Source organism: Macrobrachium rosenbergii, chromosome 6 (genome assembly GCF_040412425.1).
Source record: "Macrobrachium rosenbergii isolate ZJJX-2024 chromosome 6, ASM4041242v1, whole genome shotgun sequence".
Lineage (NCBI taxonomy): Eukaryota > Metazoa > Arthropoda > Malacostraca > Decapoda > Palaemonidae > Macrobrachium > Macrobrachium rosenbergii.
This window is the reverse complement of record NC_089746.1, coordinates 12,314,277-12,337,283: the sequence shown is the minus strand read 5'-3', so window position 1 is coordinate 12,337,283 and position 23,007 is coordinate 12,314,277. Positions and strand designations below refer to the sequence as shown.

At 36.1% G+C, this 23,007-nt stretch overlaps 1 protein-coding gene across 9 annotated transcripts in view; it reads right to left on the bottom strand.

Annotated features, from left to right (window-relative positions):
- Window positions 1-23,007, bottom strand: part of trio (trio Rho guanine nucleotide exchange factor) — a 1,217,727-nt gene that overhangs the window by 57,014 nt on the left and 1,137,706 nt on the right. For 8 of the 9 annotated variants that reach the window (XM_067104902.1, XM_067104903.1, XM_067104904.1 and 5 more), the window contains 9 exons: window positions 19,214-19,319; window positions 13,695-13,900; window positions 10,049-10,132; window positions 8,348-8,537; window positions 8,008-8,239; window positions 7,666-7,822; window positions 7,239-7,466; window positions 6,582-6,773; window positions 1,597-1,826 (listed from right to left, as the gene is read on the bottom strand). In XM_067104902.1, the coding sequence (XP_066961003.1) occupies window positions 1,597-1,826; window positions 6,582-6,773; window positions 7,239-7,466; window positions 7,666-7,822; window positions 8,008-8,239; window positions 8,348-8,537; window positions 10,049-10,132; window positions 13,695-13,900; window positions 19,214-19,319 (1,625 nt within the window). The remainder of the gene's footprint in view (window positions 1-1,596; window positions 1,827-6,581; window positions 6,774-7,238; window positions 7,467-7,665; window positions 7,823-8,007; window positions 8,240-8,347; window positions 8,538-10,048; window positions 10,133-13,694; window positions 13,901-19,213; window positions 19,320-23,007) is intronic. The other variant, XM_067104910.1, reaches the window with a different exon arrangement.

Here is a 23,007-nt window from a genome sequence, read left to right as displayed (position 1 = left end):
TTTAAAGGGGAAAGGGGTTATTTTCCATGATCTGCTGAAGAAATCTAAATATCCTAAGCTCAAAAGAAAGTTCACTTTTGCACATAAGTCCTTGTCTTGTCATCAACATTCACACTTGCATGAGGGTGTTTTATAACACATTATTTATTAGGACTGCTTTTACTACAAATCTGTAGTACTGTAAATATGGACAACATAAGCCTCTCTCTCTCCTGCATCCCTCCATAGAAGGGGTAATCAGAGATGGCTTAGGATCTAACTGGAGAGTCACTCTCGAGAAGCAGTGCTGCAGCACACACAGGTATGCATTTGTCCCAAAAAAGGACTGTAAACCATTGCATGCTTGAGTACTTCTAAAAGCTACCCCTCCAATTTATCACCATTTAACAACAGTAAGACCCAAATTCACTTCCTAGCACAGAGTAATAAAAGGCTACATCTTATATTTTATAAAAATGTCATAAAAAACTAATTTATAAATCAACATGGCTGAACATAATTCGATCTGGGATCTCAGTATCCCTTCTTCTTTTAATTTACAACATTTGATTCACATGTTTTGCTCTCTATAGATTGTTTACACAGAATGTCAGTATAAACAAAAGAAAAAAGCCTTTAAGTCTTAGAAATTAAAAAGAAAACAATTTACATATAAAGAGATCCATGTCCCCTCTACAAAAATAAATTACTGTAACTATATCTATAATAAGAAATCTGATTGAACAACTGATACAAATCTCAAAAGAAATAGTTTTCTAATTACTGAGTAAACTGAGTGCTCCAATAAAATTTTGATGTATAACATATGCTGCCCTTGTCCCAAATAATAATGGGATTCTTTAACAGCACACACACACAAGCACATTAAGAAAAGAAAAATAATATATATAGGTTTTCTGTAACAACTCACTTTATTGTCAGTTGCATCGATGCAAACATAGTTTATGATAAAAAGAAGAGACCCAAGTGGTCCTCTTTTGTATGGCACAGGCTACACTTTGATTACAGGATATTAGCTGAACAATCTTTTTCTCTTAGAGAAAATGTTCAATGAGAATTGGACCTAAAATGATGAGTAGATTATTTAGAGCAATGTAATGCTGTATGCAGCACTTTGAAAGTATGCATTAATCCTGTGGAATGGACAAAACTATTAGTCCTAGTTTGCTCAGCCAATTCCATTGAAATCAACAAAAATGTCCATATTGTTAATGTCCAGAATTTTAAACTAAAGTTTGGAGTCACAGTTACCAACTGCAGTTACCCTTTGTAGACCACTTTCAAGAACAAACTAAGCTAAGTACTATTGGAATTTTTCATTGTGAAGTGAGGAAAGAGATTATATTTCTTTGAAAATCACGGCAACAAGCGCACCAGCCGTGAAAGTTTTGTCAAGGTTGTTCATTTTGGTTTAAATATTATACAGTAACACCACTGATCACTGTTCTGGGCACCTAAACATTAATTCAACAATAATTTTCCATCACCTTATTCCCTCCAGCAATATTCCCTTCCATCACCATTTCAGTGTCCATCTCCTCCACCATTAACCAACATGCAGGTCATGGAATTCATTCACAAAAGAGAAATACTTACGTATTTTCATTTTGTTTCTTTTGGTACGCAATAGGTGACTGAATTGCTTTCAGGAAGTCCTTTTGAGTTTGTAAAAGATGGCGGATCTGTGACACCCACTGATTTCTATCGTCATCTGATGCACCCTGACAAACAAATGCCAAGTATGGCTTTCGTGGATCCGTGGATTTCAGCACGAATTTAAGGGGATCACCATCATCTACACTTTCTTCTAGATTCATCTTGTTAACCTTTAGGAAAGTATAAACATTTGAATCAGTATACCATAATTTTAAAAGAAATATACATGTACATATGACCAATATTGAAAAAGTGTTTTTAATACAAACCCATCACTCACATACAGGCCACAATCATTGTGTAATGTCCGGACCACTGCAGTCTTTTGTCTCCCACAGAAGAAAATCAATACCTGTTTTCACAAATATCAGCTTTTAAAACATGAGTTATCCACTAATAACAAGTGTACATGCCTCAATATTTTCAGTGTGTCATCTCAAAATGAGGTTGCATGATATGCAGGACTGGGAGGAGAAAGCAAATTATTAGTGATAATTTTAAACTGATAAAAATGTTTTTTTTATAAAAACGGATTTGTTTTACATCTTATCCTTTGCTTACAGCCAAAATTGCAATTTTGGAGATCTAAGCTGCAGTATAACTCAGAAAGCTGACTGATACCGGCAGGTTCTACATACTGAGAAGTCCTGGGAACAAAGTGAAATAAGGAACCAAGTCTATGAACCTACTGTTGTGTGATAAAGAATCAACCCTTGACAAAAGTACAACAGGACATCTGATCTCATTCATGAAAGACTCTCAGGTTGCCATAGAAGTAGGGAAGTTAATGAATGTTGAGAGGAGGATGATTCCCTAGAGTCTTCAAATGGTAAAATCTGTTTTGCTTCAACTACTACCCCGAAATGAGCATGTACACATCCATTTATGAAGTGATATCTGGTAGGAAATAATTAGCAAAGGCAGATTGGCACCTCCACCAACTACCAGCACTTGCAATGGCATTCACATCAAGGTTAGGATTTAAAGCTAGATGTGGTAAGACCTCTGATCTCATAGACAAGAACTCTGATCTTTGCCATGTCATATTGTTTAAACATTGATGACAACTTCCTCAGTCAGTAAGAGATAGCATTCCTAGAAACTTAGTATTGTACCAACTAGTGGAGAGACAGTTACGATTAATCATTTCTTGAATCGTAGGTCCTTGTAAGGTAACGGCAAAGGGTGTTGCCTAATAATCCTGGCTTCCTGGAGTTTGAGGCTTCTTAAGAAGTTTGTTGCTTAGACAATCCAGTGGAACTCCAGCCTCTAGAATGTGCAACTCTTCCAAAGAAAAAATCTTGCTGACTTATTTCAAAAGACACTAACACCAGAAAAAAAATCATCTTTAGAGTGAGATCCAGCAGTGAGACTTCTTGCACTGGTTTGTACAATGGCCTGGTGAGGCTTCTCAAAAACCAATGACAGATCCCAGTTGGGAGACCAGGACGCATATAAAGAATCTTGTCCTGGAAGTGTTGGATCACACTTTTTCAGTTTCAGTGAAAGCCCAAATACCCATGACCCAGCCTATCTGTAGCCCTTGATAGCTGAAATCGTCATCATCTTGCAGTGCCTCAGGATCATGAGAAAATTCACTATCAGTGGAATAGCAGAATGAAGTAGATTAAGACCCCTTTCATTGTACTATGTAATTGGCCCACTTTGCTTGGTAAAGGCTGATGTGTGTAAGTTCTGCAAGGTCATTTTCCTTTGAAGCATTGCTGGATAGTTTCCAAGTGTGCAACTTCCCTGGGATCTCTCTAAGTTTAGCTGATGAAGCAACTTCATGGGATTGTTTAATAGGGGCAGGGCCCATTCCTGCTGCAATCAAAATGGCTAGCTGCTAAAAGCTCACCTTGAAGTTCTTGGAATGTCCAAAGTTTGTCCAAGACTTTACTGATGAGACCAAGTGAAGGGAGAGTACTTACCAAATTCATCTTCCAGGAGGATGCTTGATCTGGTTAAGTAGGACAGTAAATTTGTAGCTAGCAATTGTAGTTCATTGCAAACCTGTCCACCTGCAATATGCCATATTGAATCCTTGCAGATATCTGGATTCTCTGACCATTTGGGTGGAGAACCTACTTTCCTCTGCTAAGGCTTTACCCAGTAATGTTGGTGCTTTCCTGGGATGAACCTTGCAACAAAGGTTTTCAGTGTGGTATGGCATAAGATCTTTTATTTTGGGATGCCCTGGTTCTTCAACTCTGACAGTAGTCATGTTTTGTCACACTGCCTACCTTTTTATCTCTCAACAAAATTTCTGAATATTTAGAGGCCCATGAAAAAGTTAGGTAATTTAAGGAAGATGTGCTTCTTTCTCCTTTCCACTGGAAGTATGACTAGTCCTGTTGCTTGGTGTTCCAGCAGGTGTGCTCCGGAGCACTACTTGCTGTGTGCTTAACCATCAATATTTGAAGAGTTACTGAGGGACTAGTAGTACAGTACTCTACTCTTAACTAGATGTCTTGAATCCTACCACAATCTGCAGCAACTATGAGGAACAAGTTTTTCCAGAGATTTCTAGTACTGTACTTGTTCAAGATTACCTTGTCTGCAACAAGTCTGACTAGATCAAAGCTGAAGTACCCATTACCTTTTGACACCACTGATGTCCATTATAATGAATAAATTCATGTAATTAAAGTAATCATCAATATAAAAAGAAAAACAGGTGATGTTCAATCTTAGAATTGTATATATCTATTTAACAAACAATCACTTAATGGACACCCTTCATGACCTAGTTTGTATTTCAACTGGCAACAAATAAATATATATATTAATTTGAGAATTGTCAACAGAATCAATATTTTCAATGTGTCTCAGACAGAATGTTTTTGATGCCACGGTTTTTAAAAGAATAAAACCTTTGAACTATTGGTATGATAGCTAGATTTTCAAATTGGTGTGGGTTGGTTAAAATTTTTTTTTTTTATAAACATAAGCTGGGTTTAAATGAGGGGATGCAGATGTTGATGCAGCTTCTTGCAAATGTTGCTCTCAACAGTCCTTGGTAAAAACTGGGGAGCTGTAGCTAGCGTAAAACAAACGGTCCTAAATTTGAAGGCCTTTGTCTTAGGAAAAATACTAAATAGTTTCATGCATAATGGTACTTCAGAATGAGTAACAAACAACCAAGCAACTGATCCAGTGAAAAATAAAGACTGACTGTTGAGGTATAGGGAGGGAAAACTGAAAATATAAAATAATTAAATTTTGGTGGGTTGAAAGAAAATTTGCATGGCTTATAAGATCTGGGTCATCCCTCAGTGAGAAAAACTAAGGTAGCTGCTCAACGGTTATTAGCAAGCACACACATGAAAAATGATGCAGGCAATTTATAATATAGACCTCAGGTTCCAATTGGGGAACGCAGAGTGCTCCCACTTCCATGTCAGACAGATGACTCCAGTGCGTCTGGACATTCAGAGACAAAAAACAAGAAATATTTGCCCTGTATGTGAGTGATGGGTTTGTGGCGAAACAAAATGTAGTTCCAAGGAGCTTGATAATGTGATACAGAAACCCATTACTTTGTCTTGAATTCTGACAGAACAATGTAAAACAATTTTTGTTTCATGAATACAAACTACTTTACAGTTATATATTTCAGTATGAACTGGGTTATTATATTTCAGTTTGAACTGGGTGATCAAAGACGAATTGAGAAATGCTGCAACATTTCTGCCAGATGTGGTTTTATTTCATGAAGTGGACTTAGAGGAGTTTTGCCAAGCACAGTGAAGAATGGGCTATGGTTAATTATTAGACCAGTCTCCTTAAACCTGACAACAACCATTCCTTTAAGTTATGTTTGGCTCAATTGGTTCTGAAGATCAAAATTATGAAATGTCAGCTGAAGACATATCAGCCTCTCTTCATCCTGATTAGTATTTAATGTGTCATAACCTGTTTCCATTTACCCTCATCTTTGTTCTTACTCAATTACTTTCCACTTTCTTCAATTCACATTCTATTCCCAATCCATTTTCTATCCTACAACTTTGCACCTACATCCACTGATTTTTCTCTTACACCTCACAGCACTCTGACCACCAAGATATTAAACAGCATGGGATATCAGATGCTTGCCACAGACTCATTATTACATCAAACCAGTAATGTCTTGCTTATAAATTTATATTAAACTTCCTCCATCATAAAATTTATCATATTCAACAAATCTAGACACTGCATATCTCTCTCGCTCTCTCTCTCTCTCTCTCTCACCAGTAACTCCGAATGTCTTTGAATTCCTAGTAACCTCCTAATGTGACTCCATTAGATACAATGATGAACTGGTAACAGGTTGGAATTTTCAAATACTGAACCTTCCATCATATGCATCATAAAATAACACATAGCATACTTTGGTCGCAGTCTCTCTGAATTTCAGTGATAACTTTCAACACAACAGCCTGTATTCCAATAAATGTTGTCTAGTCTTTCTGGTCAATCTGGAAATATACTTAATTGAAATTGTCAACCTGAATATAATATAAAGGACACAAAATTATTAAGATATAATATTACTAGTACCCCTTTTATAAATTTAAAGGACTGGCTATTACAGTAACCCCTTCTCCAGTTTTATTTACTGGACTTATAGGTGTAAAAACATTGTAAAACAAAGAAATGAGGAAGATTGTGGAAAAAGTGGTTTTCAGAACTATTGTAAACTGACTATACAGATGAGTTATAAGGGTTAATACAAGTTTTATTTCTACAAAATTAATTAAAAGCATTTTGCCTTTAGCAATACACTAAATAATTTTAAAATAAATTAACTGGTAACAAGGGTAGGTTTCTTAATTGCCAAATAAGTAAGGCTTTACTGTATACAGTAATATTTAAGGGACAAAAAAAAATCTACAGCAACAGTTCTAAACTACTGTTCTGTGCTTTGCAACACCACAAACCTGTAGATGACTCTTGTAAGCATAAACGGGGTTAGAAAACTGATTCTTCTTCCGCCCACTTTCTGAGAATATGATTGACTGTTCAAACAGGAAGACCATCAGATCTTTTCCTCGGAAATTGTGACCAGATGCCCCTTCACAGCAGGTAAGTGGTCCATACAAAAGAAGTTTCCCTTGCGCCATTATCTTTCCCTGAAAGACATATTTCATCTATTACCTTTAAAACTGCTAAATAACTGAGCTTTACAACCTATTTTATAATTTCTTTTATAAATAACAACAGTATATATAACCTATTTTATCATTTCTTTTATAAATAACAACAGTATACAAGTTCTTCTAGCAATAAACAAAATAATCTAAAATATTAATTAGATAATGCAAATTTTAAAAAATGGAGTACTTTCCATTCTTGAAAAGTATACATGTTTCCCTGAATATCCAACAAACACTAATGCTAAAAACTCTCACTCATATACAGTATACATTTTCCTTTTTTTTTCTGTATTTTTAAGACCCATCATTACCTATCTATAATCTTTCTAGTATTTTTTTATATCTAAGTAAATGCATGAGGGAAGATGACAAAATATTCCTAGTGAGAAAGATATGAAGTTTTATAATAAAATATGGTTAATATCAACTCCAAGCACTTACATCAAAACCTTGTAAACGTCCAACATTCATCATGTCATTGGCAGCCTTTGGAACAACTATCATAATATTTAAAGCTCTCTTGAGAGGTTCCACCTCCTGAGTCAGTCCGGCTCTTTCTGTATGTTTTAAGATGTCTCGTAACAGTAACTGGTATTTCATCATTCTTTGCACTGGCTTGATTAGTAAATCAGGTAACTGCAGTTTGTGACCACATTTCTGCCTCAATTCCTGAAATAATTTTAAAAGAATCTTCATTTACTTAGAATAAAAAGAATGATGTTAAATATTGTATTAAAACATCACTGCCTATCCACAACAAAGTTGTATTGCTGTAAATTAGCAACAAAAGAATAGGACTTATGAAATCTTCAAAACAATGTCTTATTTTTTCCATAAGGAAACCCTGGCATAAAGCAGGAAAGCTTACCTCAAAATAATTCAAATGTTCTGATACAATATACTCAGATGTTGGTTTGTTTTGACAGTATTTAACATAGATCTGCAACCTCTTTTCACTTCGTTGAAATACCCCACCAATTTCTTCTGGATGCTCTATACATCTCTCTATATTTTTCAAAAAGAAACTGAAAGAGATTCCATACATTAGTTCAGATTTACAGTGGTGATTAATTACAAATGAATCCACTAATTTCAGTGCCATATTAAGAAGGCAACTATGCTTTATAGTATAGCAACTATGTATTATATGTGAGATTATGCCTTACACGTTTACATTAAGAAAAAGTTTTTAGCAATATTTTCTACTTACTCTCGATGCCACTCATATATGGCTTCCATGTTGCCAAAGACCATTTTGTCTTTGCCATCTTTAAGGTCATCTGGCATTTTGATTTCGGATTCTGGATTTCTCATTTCTTTAATGTAGCCTTCAACAGTATCTTCTAAATACTTAACATAGATTCGTTCTGTTTCTACTAACTCTGTTATCACAAATTGTCGTTTGTGAAGTGCTCTTTGTTCCTTCGTCATATCACAATCACCTGAAAATGGTTTGGAATACTTAAATTATTAAAAACATGGATGATACTGTAATATTATTGTAATTGTACAGTAATGAAATATTGATCTGATTTGGGATATCACATTACCTGGACTAGAATCTTGTACATTTGCAGAATCAGGTAGGGCAGAAGCCCCAAGGTCCCCATCATCTGAGAGGGGAAGTTCAGAAGTAAGAATAGCCGTAGCAGAAGGTAGTGGGGAAGATGCTTCATCTCCTGAGCAACCATCACCAGAGCTTCTCCATTTTAATCGCTCACTTGTTTCAGAATGTTGCTCCTGTTGGCAAAATTTCATATTACAATATCCTCTTAGACAATTATATTACAACTGCAAAGAATGTATTGTATGTCACAATTTACAGTCTGCCAAACAGAGGAAAAAACTAGGTTTCCAAGGCTGAACAGTGGAGTAAATATATAATATATGTACTTTTGCACACCTTAGATTAATATAGCTTGCTTACCTTCAAATTGCCATAATTTTCAACATACCATGAGGTTTTCTTTTTTTTATATATACTTTGGTTAATCTTCTGTGATTTTACTTGTACAAAATCTTCATCAGGACTCACCATATTTAAGGAATTCAAACTCAAAAAATAATCCTTGTATTTTTTATATTTTCTTCCTACATGGTGTGACACCGATCGCACAATGTTTGGCTGATGTGGATATCTAGCATCAGTATCACTTTCACTTTCTGCCATTTTCAGGCACAAGGGCTTTGGTCATTCTACACATAAAGAATGGTTAAACCCTGAGGCACAAAATGAATGGCACTGCATGGTGACCTATAAAGTGAGGTACATTACTTATACACCACTTATTTTTCACAGCACAAATTACTTCCATTTTTATGTATAAACAGCACATGCAGAATCTACGCTGTATTTACAATCTACGCTGTTTTTACAATAATTTTCTGTACTGACACACTCAAGGTCAAGGAAGACATAACTATTAAAATAATCCACAAAATCACAGATGCCACTCACGAAATCTACTTCAATATATGGTTCAATGAAAACACAATCTGACTGTCAACAGAAGAGAAATGAAACAGCCCAGTGACATAAAACAAATGACTGGTATTCCACACACAAATCATTACATACTGTACAAAGAAAAATCCAGTGAGTCTTAGCTTTGGAAAATTTAGCACTTCTAGCTGACTTATCACATCAATCTATACCCCGGTCATTATCAGAGGTTTTCGTAAACATTATCTTATCTACAATCAACACAAAAATGAAACTGTTAAGATAAAAAGCATACTGCTATGAAAGAAAAATAAGGGAAATACAAACAAAAAGGACAGAGAAATACAACATTAGTTGTAGTGCAGAATGCTCAGAAAGAATGCATTCAATTGTAGTTCTAAAGGTGCATTATACAGTATTGTTATGCAGTGATGGTAAGATACTGTGCAGTACATGTGTTTTATAAAGTTGCAATATAAAAACTTGTATGAAAAATAATGTAAAATCATTCATAGTGAACATTTCCTGCAAATAATGTATTTATTGCTTTAGGACAAAACATTAAAGAATATATTTATGGCCTCCTGGTTGAAAAATAAGCAAATAAAATATTGCCTGTTCAAGAAAGAAGAGATAAGTTATAAAAAAATTTCTAATGCTATACTCCATGCATGAAGGCGGCACATCCATCGACCCCTTTGACTTAGCTTCTACTGCTTAATAATATTGTGAACAACTATTTGTTCTTGTCTACATAAAATGCTGCCAGTCATGCAAAAATGCTTTGGTCATGCACACAGACTCTCACCATCTTCTCCTTTACAATGTTTTCTATCTCTGTGGCCAAGTCCGTCGTGGTCCCCTCTGCAGCCTTCAGGGATAGACTTGATGACTGTAGGAGAACACATGTACCCTATAAGGATAGCTCTAGATTCCTTCACCACCCAAAGCCAAATTCACTGGATTCAGCCCAAGAGTACTTTAATTTCAAATATAACCATCACCATAACAGGCAATAACCAAAATAAAACCAGGAACAAGTCATGACCAGTGTCATAATAAAGACAGCAAAACTTACCCACCATGTACTGTAATTTACCTTTCCTATTTAAAACTGATAAAATGGAAGGTCTTCTGTTACTACGGTATTCTTATTAGACAGGTTATGATTACTTAAATTAATCTATGAATTATGAAGATGCAAAACCAATATTAATGGAGTCTTATCAGGTGAATTTTCAACAAATAATGTGCTACAAGGAAATGCTATGTCACGTTGTTTGCCCTTCTAACGGAAAAGGTAGATGGAGATTGAAGAGAAAGTTTACACTGGAGAAACAACAGAAAGATAACAGACTTTGTCAGCAAAACACCACAAGATTTACAAAGCTTAATTATAGAATGCTTCATACATCTGGAAAAAGGACACCAATAACAATGAGGTTAAGATTATGCACAAAGGGAGGAAAAACAAAAGAAGATGAGCCCTTCAAATATCTGGGAACAATTATACCCATTACAGGTTCTCGAGCTGGTATTTAATGAAACACTCTCAAAGATAAACATTGGGCACATATCAAATCGAATGAAAGTAAGTAAAAAAAGATAAACAATGGGCGGGTATCAAATCGAATGGAAGTACGATTGTGGTTATGAAACTACCACAGCTGTTTATCGATAAGTTTTTGCCAATTTTAAATAAACTTTAAGGAAAATATTTGGAGTTGGATGACAGGATAGAGAATAGTACCATCAGGGAAACTGCGTAAGTTCCTTAAAAGTAGGTGAGATGATAATGGAAGGGATGGAGATAAGTTGTGTGGGTAACATAGTCTTAGAAGACCCAGACCTATTTTGAAGACAATTAAGACAGGAGACTGGAGATTTGTGGAAGTGAAATCATAAAGACATAGTGGTGGAATATAACACCCTTTATGTTGCACATTGTTGGAGGCGTGAATATTGTGATCCATGTGTTTACCAATTTATAATCTTTCATTAGAGGGCATTTCGTTGGTTTCATGGACTAAAATTTTGTTTACATGTTTGCATGTACTGTACACGTTCATTTGCATTCACATACAGGCACAATTTGTGTTTAAAATTTGTATATTTGCAGTTAATATATGCATGCAAGAGCTTGTCAATGCGTCATGCAGTATTCAAAAGTGGCCTTTTCAATTTTTTTTAACGTACTGTATCATTAAAACGCTCAGCCGCAATTTCCAGGATTTGTAAGCGATTCCTGATGATCCTGGGTGTTACTGTGAAATTTTCCTTAAGGCTAATGCTTTTAAGGTTTTATGGTGAACAGTCAAATGGTCTCTTCTAACTCCATTATTTTTTCTTAATCATTAAATTAGTCTGTCAATGGAATATGGGATCACAGAGGCAATTTGATTCTGAGAGAGAACTTAAAGAAAAAATATTAACCCTTGTCTTATTAAATGAACTTAGAGAAAAAATATTAACCCTTGTCTTATTAATAAGTGTCTCATTAATAAGGAAATGATTTCATACTGTGTACATATTTCTGATATCTAAGTAAAGTACTGTAATTTGTTATTAAATTTCTAATTCCTTTAGAACAGTAAGATTCCAAACTGCAAAGCGTTCAAATTTTACCGCACTAACATGAATTACAAAACTCATGCTCCACTAGTTCGGTATCTTGTACGAATTCAGAAATATACAAAATGCTGTGCATAACTGGTTTTTTAAAGGTCGCTGAACTGTGGTCACGGCAGAATGCTGTACTGTACTGAATTTCCAACGGAGTTCATACTTGGGTATATGATACCCAGAACAAGAATATTTTGTCATGTTTAAAGAGAATTTGATTTTGCCAATGTGTAAATTACAACACCATTTAATTTAATCATCAGTCAGGATCTGATACCTTTGGAAAATTTCTCAACAAACATTATAGAACCATCAGACAGACAATTTAGTCATTCTTTGTAAAATGGAGAAGTGTGCTCAGCCTGCAGCAGTTAAGCCCTTTATACACATATAACTTTAGTTTGCCAAGTGTTAGTGTATTATGGAACACGAAAAAAAAAGAGACAAGTTTGATGGGTACATGGGTTAGATAAGTTGATAAATGGTCTCACTTATTTAAATATTCATATGGTCTCACACATTTAAATATTCATAAAAAAACATTCACCCTTTCCTGTTTGAATGATAAATGAGGAAACTGAGGTTTGTGGTTGAAAATGGGGGGGGGGGGGGAAATCATTACCTACATTGTCTGCATTTGCAAAAATACATTTTGTACACTGAAACCTCACAATGAAAAAAAAAAATAAGGCCCTAACACTGAAAAAACAGGTTATGGCAACAAGTACATGTTGAAGAAGGTAATAGAATGCACCCAATGATGTTGTTCATATTACAAACAAAGAACATTTCCCTTGTATAAAACAGCTTTTAATGCTTGGTAATAGAGGTACACTGCCACTTCTAATTCATTATTACTTCACACGTGGTACAAGTAAACCACTAAGGTTTTATAGGTCATTTAATCACATTCTGTTTAGTAGTTCTCTGTCACTACAGGAAATGTATATAGCATTATAAGGGTAATAATTTTTTTTAATGGACGAAAAAATCGCATTGTATTTTAGAGAGATTGTAGTTAATTGTGCTCAACTTTTTTAATCGTTACCTCCAGCACTGATTGAACTATATATATATATATATATATATATATATATATATATATATATATATATATATATATATATATATATATATATATATATATATATATATATTCACTGTACATGTTTAAACTTTTTAAAAGTGCTTTCGTTGGCAAAAATATAATTATTCCCAAAACGAATATAGAAAAAGGTAAAGAGTCTGCCAAGCCTAAAATGAGTATTGCCTTTTAAGCAGAAGGAAGGAATTTATCCTTCTTGCCGAAAATTAATCTTGGAAGACATTAATGCCTTTCACTTCTGCCTGGCAGGTAAATGAAGCTGACTCCTCTAAGAAACTACCCATGGATCAGTGGTTTTTAAATAAAATAATTTAGGATGACCTAAAAAGATTTTATGAAAAATCTGCAAGTAATAAAAAGTCTGTGGAAAATAAGCTGGCTTAAAAAAAGTTCCTACCGTGTATAAATGGAAGCTTGTAGTGAATGACCCTACTCCATAAATGCAGTACACACTAGTAGATAATAAATTTAATGGCCTATTAAACATATGATGATTTTTATGAAGCATAAACTAACTACACCTTAACTCAGACGTTTCATTCAATAGATCCCAACATTCACAAGTAACAGGAATAAGATATATGATTGCCAGATGTTCCATGATTCACATAGGCCTCCCATAAAAGCTTTGTTTAAAAGCGCAACAACGTCCCTCAAGTCTACCCTTTTAGTTATTCCGTGCGGGTTTTATGAGTGTGTGTAAAAGAAAATAATTACATTTACTTACTCTGTTTGGTGCATCTGGCAATATATTATCTAAGGGTGGGTGAAGGGGTCCTCCTGTGACGACAGTGGAGGGGCCTGACCCCCCTTGAGCAGCAGCAGCAGTTATGGGTTGGTCTAACACCTTCATGGGCGGCGGTAGCTCCATCTCTAGCTCGCCCTCTTCACCATTCTCCACAGATACAGATCGGCTGGTGCCGGAGACTCCAACTGAAAAGGAAAGAAGAAATGAACAATATGTATACATATTTCTATGACAAATTAATAAAAATTAAGCAGCTACAGTACTGCTTTATAAGAATGGCCTATACCCATCTTTTTTTTTTTTCTGCAAGGCTTCCAGTAAAGCATTTCCTACGTTTTGTCTTATTGTTTCTTAGTAACATGCTGCAAACATTAATTACCTAAACACACTGTTCATATAATAATAACGAATAAAGCAGCAGTACTGATATAAATGGAATCCGCTAAGCGATAACCTGAAAATGTGTGTGTGAGGTATGCAAGTACTGACACTTAAAATCAGAACAATGCATACCAGTATCTCTTACCACTATAACAAGAACGATATTCCCTTCGTAATATTGAAATCAAAAGACGTGAGTTCGTAAAAGAAAATCCCCTCTTAAATAATCTATCATAGTGAAAGCCCTTCTTGAATAATCTATAATACTGAAAGCCTGTCATCCTTCAAAACGTAAGAATTAAAGACGCACAAAGATTCGAATCTCCCCTACTTAAATTTGAAAAGCAATGAGGTTGTCCCTGGCCACGAACAGCCTCAGGTCACGTACGATTGACTCGTAGCGACAGACTTATTCAAACCTACCTCATTAACGGCCAGGAATCCCAAAAGACGTGCGACACACGCAGTTCATTGTTGAAATGACGATATAATAAAAATCAAGCGATTTCCCAGTCATTTGTACTTTTACCTATCATTGGAGTATAAATTTGCCGGCCAATACAATGACTGCATATTACGTGACATATTGACTTGGAATTTGAATCCATCTTTAGTGTAATGAGGTATTTGTACCGAACGGTTATTTGCAGACTGTTAAATTATTTCTCTAACAAAGAAATCCAACAATAAATTCAACCCCTCCTCACCAAGAATAAACAAAACTAACGTGAACTCGGGGAAAAAACCGACAGAGGAAATGGAACGTGCAAAGATGGTAGTTTAAAAACCACTCTAGTGGTTGCAAGTGCTCTCACGCTCAGGCAATATTGCATTCCAAACACAACCCACGATCTCTTCAAGTAACTAACGTACATGTAGTCTCTACTGTGTTCATACACATGAAAGTCTCATTTACTTGAACCCTACTACACTTTCTATCAGAGTACACTTTGATAGATAACAGTCCTTGGTAGTGTACTTCATTCTCGAAAATATAAGTTTCACGCTGAAAAGAAATCCATGCATAAAAACATATGCACAGTGCACTAAGTCAAAGAAATTATTAAATCATAAACATCATAGTTTATAACTGAATGCTGACCACGAAAAATAGTTTTGTAGCACAATTCAATCTGGTTATATTAAGATACGTCCCTATCCCAAACTCTACACCCCTTGAAAAAGTAAATCGTCTCACAAAAATTGTTAATATGCAAAACTTCCTTGCCTTTCATTGCTTATACCCCATCCTTTTATCTTTGATAGGTCTGAGATCTCGAAAGAGAAATGAATGTTAAATATAGGGTCTTGATTTATGTTAAGCACGCAAATACCTTTTAATTACGTTATCTGTGACAAAAAAACAAAATGGGGGAAAAATGAATTATAAGATCATCCACATCACAAATACCAGAGCCAAAGGAGCTTTTGTGGTATAGGTATCGTTTAACTATTTTTATAATTATCCTAATTTCTATCGAACAACTAGCAATTAACCCGATGACCTCGCTTGCAGCAATATGTTTAGCAAGCTGAGAAAGGCAAATGACGTCTCTTAAGGAGTTTAATGTAAAGGAGTGCGGGGAGATATTACAAAAGTCTGCAAATCCCGCGAAACGAACCTGATGCGTTATTAAAATATTTCTACGGTAAGCCATCTTTCCTAAGCGACAGTAATGTCAACCTTTTTCCCAAAACTGACCGAGTCTAGTTATCAGACGCCGAATAAAAACAGACAAATAGCATTCACAGTTAATTCATCAACGTCCCTTCTTAAAAGTAAAAACTGCGCACAGCTCACTCCGAAAGAATCAACACGATCGGTTTTCATTGCGACGAGATTCTAAACGATGTCTTTTTCTTGAACACAAGGGTGTGTGTGTGTGTGTGTGTGTGTGTGTGTGTGTGTGTGTGTGTGTGTGTGTGTGTGTGTGTGTGAGAGAGAGACATATCCTTTGAACATAAGCAACTTATACGACACTCCACTACGTAACAGATTGAATTTGAAGAAAAACTGACGGAAAAAATTTTTATAATACAACACACATCTGTATCCTTATATATTTCTGGCCCCTAGCGGCAACCAATTTTATTCCTTATATACTGTACCGCCGTTCACATTCTCATTCCTCCATCTCACTTTTCATCCTCTCCTAACAATCGCTTCATAGTGCAACTGCGAGGTTTTCCTCCTGTTAGGCTACACCTTTAAAACCTTTTTTAATGTCAATTTCCCCTCCAGCGTTGAATGACCTCATAGGTCCCAACGCTTACCCTTTGGCCTAAATTCTATGTTCTATTCTATTCAACAGCGATAGTCCATGAATAATGAACTCGAGGGTAGATTTACCGTCATCCAGCCCGGGCCCATCCTCTCACTACTGGCCCCTATAATACAATATGCAGGCAGTACAAAAGGTCCCAATGGTCGGGACTTGTAGTCTTGATCCTCTCTTACCTTAGATTACATTTCTGAAGACACGAGTACAATGCTAAATAAACAAATACACAGGTAGCGTTAAGACGGATGCCAACTAAAGATATACCTGATAACATATGCTAAAAATAACCAACATCCTTCGCATAACTCCGTCACATTTACGTGACAAAAGCTACTCCGATTTCGACGAAATATTGATTTTGAAGCCGATATAGTTTGTAACCATCTCCATTATCTAATTATTTATCTATGGCTCAATTAATAAAAGAGTACCATATGCTATACGCTACGTAACGAATCGTCGTCACCATTAGAGAGATCCATTCCTTTTTAGTCACCTCATCTGGGTAAAATAAAAATGTTTATAAACAAGGCGCCGGAGAGGTGGGGTCGCAGGGTGAAGGTGAACGGGAAATACGAAACCGCTAAAAAGGGAACTAGGAACCCAACACTTTTTAGGGAGACCCACTGCTACTCCTAGGTCCCAGACACGGCGGTAACCAGGGTGGAATGGGGTATGATGGCGTCTGATGCTTCAACTAAAGTTTTGTGTGTGTGTGTTTTTTAATGCTACGCGTGTGGGTTGTTTTTATAATAGTATTCTTAAATTCCACCAACCTGCTATTTTTGGTTAGACAGATTCATAACTCTACAGCAAGCTGCTCAGTCAACTTCACCTTTAAGACACACTGACATAAGGCAAAACTGATGTAAACTTTCAGAAAAAAAAATTGCACAATTTTGTCTTCTTTCTCTCTCTCTCTCTCCGCCTGGATTCAATGACCCGTCCCAGTTGAAGAACTCGTGTTATGGAGTGTTTGTTTATATCGAAATCCCCCACAAAATCCGGAGGTCTCAAAGGTTACGCATCTTGTTTTGAATATCTGGGAAATGTAAGGCTGAAAGTGACGGGGGAAGGAGGAAGATATTTAGATAAAAGGCCAGCGGAGATGTAAAAGGCCGTTGGAGATGTACAAGACGAGGGTATGACCTATATAAAGCAAGTTCCATGACCTGAGACCAGTGACAACGATCTACGGGCCAAAGGTGCAGGGTTAATAAATAAACAGAAACAAGCGAGCTTTCCGAGGGAGATAAGTAACAGCTGAGCGCAAGCCTTTTATGCATACTTATCTCGGAGAATTATTCACGGCCGATATGTATCTGTGGAAATAAAACCTTTTTCGCTGTGGGTACAATTTACTCATAACATCAATTCCAAGTCCTTGTTTCATAAAGTAAGATCTGGTTCGATAATGTCCGTTCTACCAATGACATTTTTATTGCAGAGTGCAGAAGAAATATCACGTATCTGTTCAAGCCTCAACCATCTACTTTTCCCTACAAAAATGTCAAAAAGGTAATGTCCGTTGTTTCTTCTTTCGCGTCTGTGATTCCTTGTTGTTCACCAACCGGCACCCCCCCACCCCCTTCTTTTCTGCGGTGGTTGCTTCCCCTGTGACAGCATCTTTACCGAAATTCCTCATTCCGTGTCTTCTCCCATCTCGTGAAGAGAACCCACCCATTGACGTTCCTTGCCATAAATAAATCACGCGCGCCTTCATGCTAGTATTTACGCACGTCAGTTTTCCTGACGTGCGAGGACAGGTGACGAGTGATTCGTCAGCCACCTGAAATTTGTGCCTGCAGTTTCGCAAGCACAATGAAAGATAAAATCAATGGCTACTCTGCCCTAAAATGGCAAACTGCAGTATCTGCAAACTTTTCGAAACTGAGATATGCCACCTACTGGGCTCGTGAAACACTAATGCACAAGTTACCGCACTTTCAGAACGATTCTTCAATGCTTTCTGCGAGTATTTAGGGGGGTCCCATTTGCAGTATCTGCAAAATCAGTAGTAAGGCAAGGGAGTATCTACCATTTTGCTCATTTTTTGTATTTTTGCAGATACTGCAGTCTTCCATTTTAGGGCAGTACTGATGCCGAGTGGGTTCCTTCCCTTCCTAACCTTGATTGCCCCGGAAAAATTTCTTTAATATTTTTACACAAACTACGATGGCATTGATCAGCAATTAACATCAAACGCAAGGACAATCTTTACGATACTCTCAGCACGATTATGTTATCAGCTTTGCAATAAGAGTTCCTAATACCTCCCCCCTTGAAACCCATTAATCCTTAATCCTTCTTGAACACATTACAAGAGAAGATTAAATGATCACACTCTTCTATTCATTTTATTCGGCACTTATGCGCATGAAGGCATTATAAAGGATACAATCATTTTCATCATGGTTCTCTGGATCTGAGATTTATTAAAGCCTCCTTGAGATATTGTTATAGGTAGTGATCTCACGCAAGAAGATGATTTCGTTTGGGGAAATGCATACGCAAACCATCCTGATTATTGCCAAAACATACATCTGTCTTCATATATAATATATATTTTTACACACACATATATATATATATATATATATATATATATATATATATATATATATATATATATATATATATATATATATATATATATATATATATATATATATATATATATATAACATACAGTTCACACACACATATATATAGACACAAATTACTAATTATTTAAATCTATGCCTGCATAATAAGCTACGCTAATTCAGAACGCAAAAGAATTCGAAAGTCATAGTGTTTCCATCCTCGACATATCAACACCTCGCACCTACTCACCTGGGTGCTGTGAGAGGGGCGGGACTCGGGCAGCTTGGGGCACCACCTCCGTCTCCTCCTCCGACTGACTCTGGCCCCCGGCTTTGTTGCCCATCTCGCCTCCAACCTGGACAGAATACGAAAAAATCGTTATTAGTAAATAGAGACTTTCGACACGTTTCATTCAGTAACAAATAACAACATTGTGCCTCTAAGGAGCAGCAGCAGTAACAACACCAACGACAACAACAACAATAATAATAATAATAACAATAAAATAATAGTAATAATAATAATAATAATAATAATAATAATGTCTAAGACCTGATCATACCACTAATATATATATATATATATATATTATATATATACATATATTTATATACAGAAATATTCCGAAGATATCAGCTAACCTTCTAAAGATCATTATTACTAATAACTACTGTATATAAATCAACATCGACAATTTCACATTAAGATTCTGACTGTTAAGAAAATATCTATCTGAAATATCCGTCGAATACTATGAAGGCAAGGTTCTTCAGTACACAATTTCTGACCGGTTCTCTGAAAGAGTAAAGATTTTTACTCCGTGTCTTGTAATGATAATATTAACAATCCGAAAAGCGGACAAAAGCAGGGTTTAACTATTTACTTTAAAATAAATACCATCAGCTGTTTCCCAAGTATGCCTCTCAAAATTACGTCAATCGTATTTGCGTCTTGTGAATAATTTCCTCCTCTGTGACCCTCGGGCAAATCCCCGACCAGTTTTATGTACAAGGTATTTTTCTCCCGTTTTATATACGAAGTATTTTTCTAAGAACTCTTCAACCATATTCAATCCCAAAAGGCGTGGGACTTGGGAATCGTCCCTTTACGTTGACAGAAAGCACGTATCCCTAAGTATTCACAGTATTTTATGTTCAACTATAACAATACACCTGGCCAGCTCAGTATCAGTGTAAACATAAGCTCCTAACGAATTCCAGTAAAGAACCATGCGGTATTTAACTAGTTTGTATATCAGAAGTGAGGAGGGAGTAAAAATAAGGTCACATATTTCAATGTGTCTTTATAAACGAAAATGACATCCAAACTCCTTTGCTAATATTACATTTTTTTTTATAATATTTCCACTGAAAGCTTGGAAATCTGAAAGGAAATAAATGAAGAAACTCTTCTTCTCAGGTACTAGAATTCGAATCAATGTTGGTTAAAGACTTTAGCTTAGTGTTTTAAGCATCGCAAAATTAATAATAGATAGGAATTTATTTAGGTTAATACAATATTACAAAAAATGAAATCTGAAAAGTTAAATCAAAGTCCCTCTATAACTTCGCACTCATTCACTATCAATATAGTGATGAACTAGTGCTGCGTTGAATATAAGCAAGCACAAGTAACTCGGAGAAGCAAGGCTATCTATCATCAATCACTAAACGCCAACTAAAAATACGATTCGTCCCATCATGGGGACAATACTTTGAAGAGATTAGGTGGTTACTTGGGTCCTTCTCCCTGACAGGCCCGGCTGACGTCAAGATTAAAATTTGCCTTCCCTGAAACCTCATATGATAGATAAACCGGTTTTACTACGAGACTTCTTCACATGGCCAATTTTCACCTTTTGAAGGCCCCAGATTTTTTGTATCACTGCATTTCCACGATTAAGTGAGAATGAGTAAAGTTAATCTGAAGATGCGTCAATCTCTTTAAGAAAGCAAATGTTGCCATATAATGTTGAAGGGCATCAACAAAAATGCCTCACATTTACTGACCAATTTATCTTTGGCGACGGCTTGCATTATTATTATTATTATTATTATTATTATTATTATTATTATTATTATTACGAAAATAAACCCTATTCATATGGAACAAGCTCACTGGGCCCATTGACTCTAAATTCAAGCTTCCAAGGAATATGGTGCTCATTAGGAAGTAAGAGAAGGTAAAGGGAAATACAGAAAGAGGAGATCTCACTTATCAAAATGTAAGAAAATAAATAAATTAATAATTAGATAAAAATGTATTAAAATGCAAGGAGAATAGCATTAGGGTAGTAATGCTAGACATTTGGAATGGTATGTGGCCACACCAGACCATTAGCCATACCCAAACAAACAACATTCAAGGTAGAAAACTAAGAGAATACCTTTCGCATACCTAGAATTCATTCATTCATTAACTCCCAGCAAAAAACTCACAAAACATAATTCACATGAAGACATGTAGGCTTAGGTTGTGGAAAACTACAATTTATCATACTTAAAATGATTCACTCTGCAAAGCTATCACTGGTTTTCATAAGGAATATCGTAACAGGTTCTACAAAACATAAATTATATGAATAAAAGTAGGCTTAAGTTGTGGAAAAATTGAACTTTATCTTCCTCAAAGTAATTCACTCTGCAAATCCATCTCTGGTTTTCCAAGGAATATCGCAATAGGTCCTACAAACTTTGAAAACATTGAATTACATTCCTCTAAATGTTTAGCTTTTTGAGGGAAACCCCCATTCTTATTCCTGAGGAACATAGCGAAGTAAAATCGACAAGCAAGACTCAGGGAGGTACCATTTAGCTAAGCACAAAAAAAAAAAATCCCATGAAAACGAACTTTCTCACTGAACCACCACAACAGGTTTTAAACTCATGATAAAATGAGGCACCGCGGGGTAATATGAGTCGTCTTTGGGGTTACGAGCTTTGATCAGGGGAGTGGGTTGGGGGGTTCCTAATCGTTTCCTGGAAGTCGTACAATAATAAAAATTTGTGCATTCAAAGGAATACGCAGTAAGAGTAATATAAAGAAGGTAGAGTTCTTCCCTTCCTCCCACCCATCCCATCTATTAAAAAAAAAAAGTCTGAATGCGGTTCAATCACACTCGATCCTTTTCTTTACTCTTTTTTACTTCAGCTTGTCCTAATCAACCCTCATTAAAATATTTTCTTCCAAGCGTTCCGTCGTTCGCAGAAACGACAGGTATCGTTCCAGGACGGTTTTCCTGGAAGCCATCATATATACTGACGGCGTACTGGCGGAACATTACTATGCCGTGTCTGCCATTACCGAGAAGTAAAATAATTTTAAAATGGATAACGAACCGACGTGAACTGCCTGATGATGGAGAAGATGCGCAGGTGGTGAGGAAGAACCGTACTAAAGACAGGAAACGATAGACAAAGAGAATTACACAGCCGGTTCCATTTGCGGTATGTAGATCACTGCATAATTAATTAGAATAACGTGATGTCCTTTCTCTTTCTCCTACCCAACCTCCCCCCCCCCACATACACGTACGCTTACATATATGAAGCGTGTGTAAAACGAGAGAGAGAGAGAGAGAGAGAGAGAGAGAGAGAGAGAGAGAGAGAGAGAGAGAGAGAGAGAGAGAGACTACATTCTCCCCCATCACCCGAAACACACCCGTATGTATGTATCCATCTATGTATATAAAGCGCTTGTAAAACGAGAGAGAGAGAGAGAGAGAGAGAGAGAGAGAGAGAGAGAGAGAGAGAGAGAGAGAGACTACATTCTCCCCATACCCCCAAAAACAAACGCATCTCTGTCTATCTATATAAAGCGCTTATAAAACAGAGAGAGAGAGAGAGAGAGAGAGAGAGAGAGAGAGAGAGAGAGAGAGAGAGAGAGACTACATTCTCCCCATCACCCGAAACACACCTGTATGTATGTATCCATCTATGTATATAAAGCGCTTGTAAAGAGAGAGAGAGAGAGAGAGAGAGAGAGAGAGAGAGAGAGAGAGAGAGAGAGAGAGACTACATTCTCCCCATACCCCCAAAAACAAA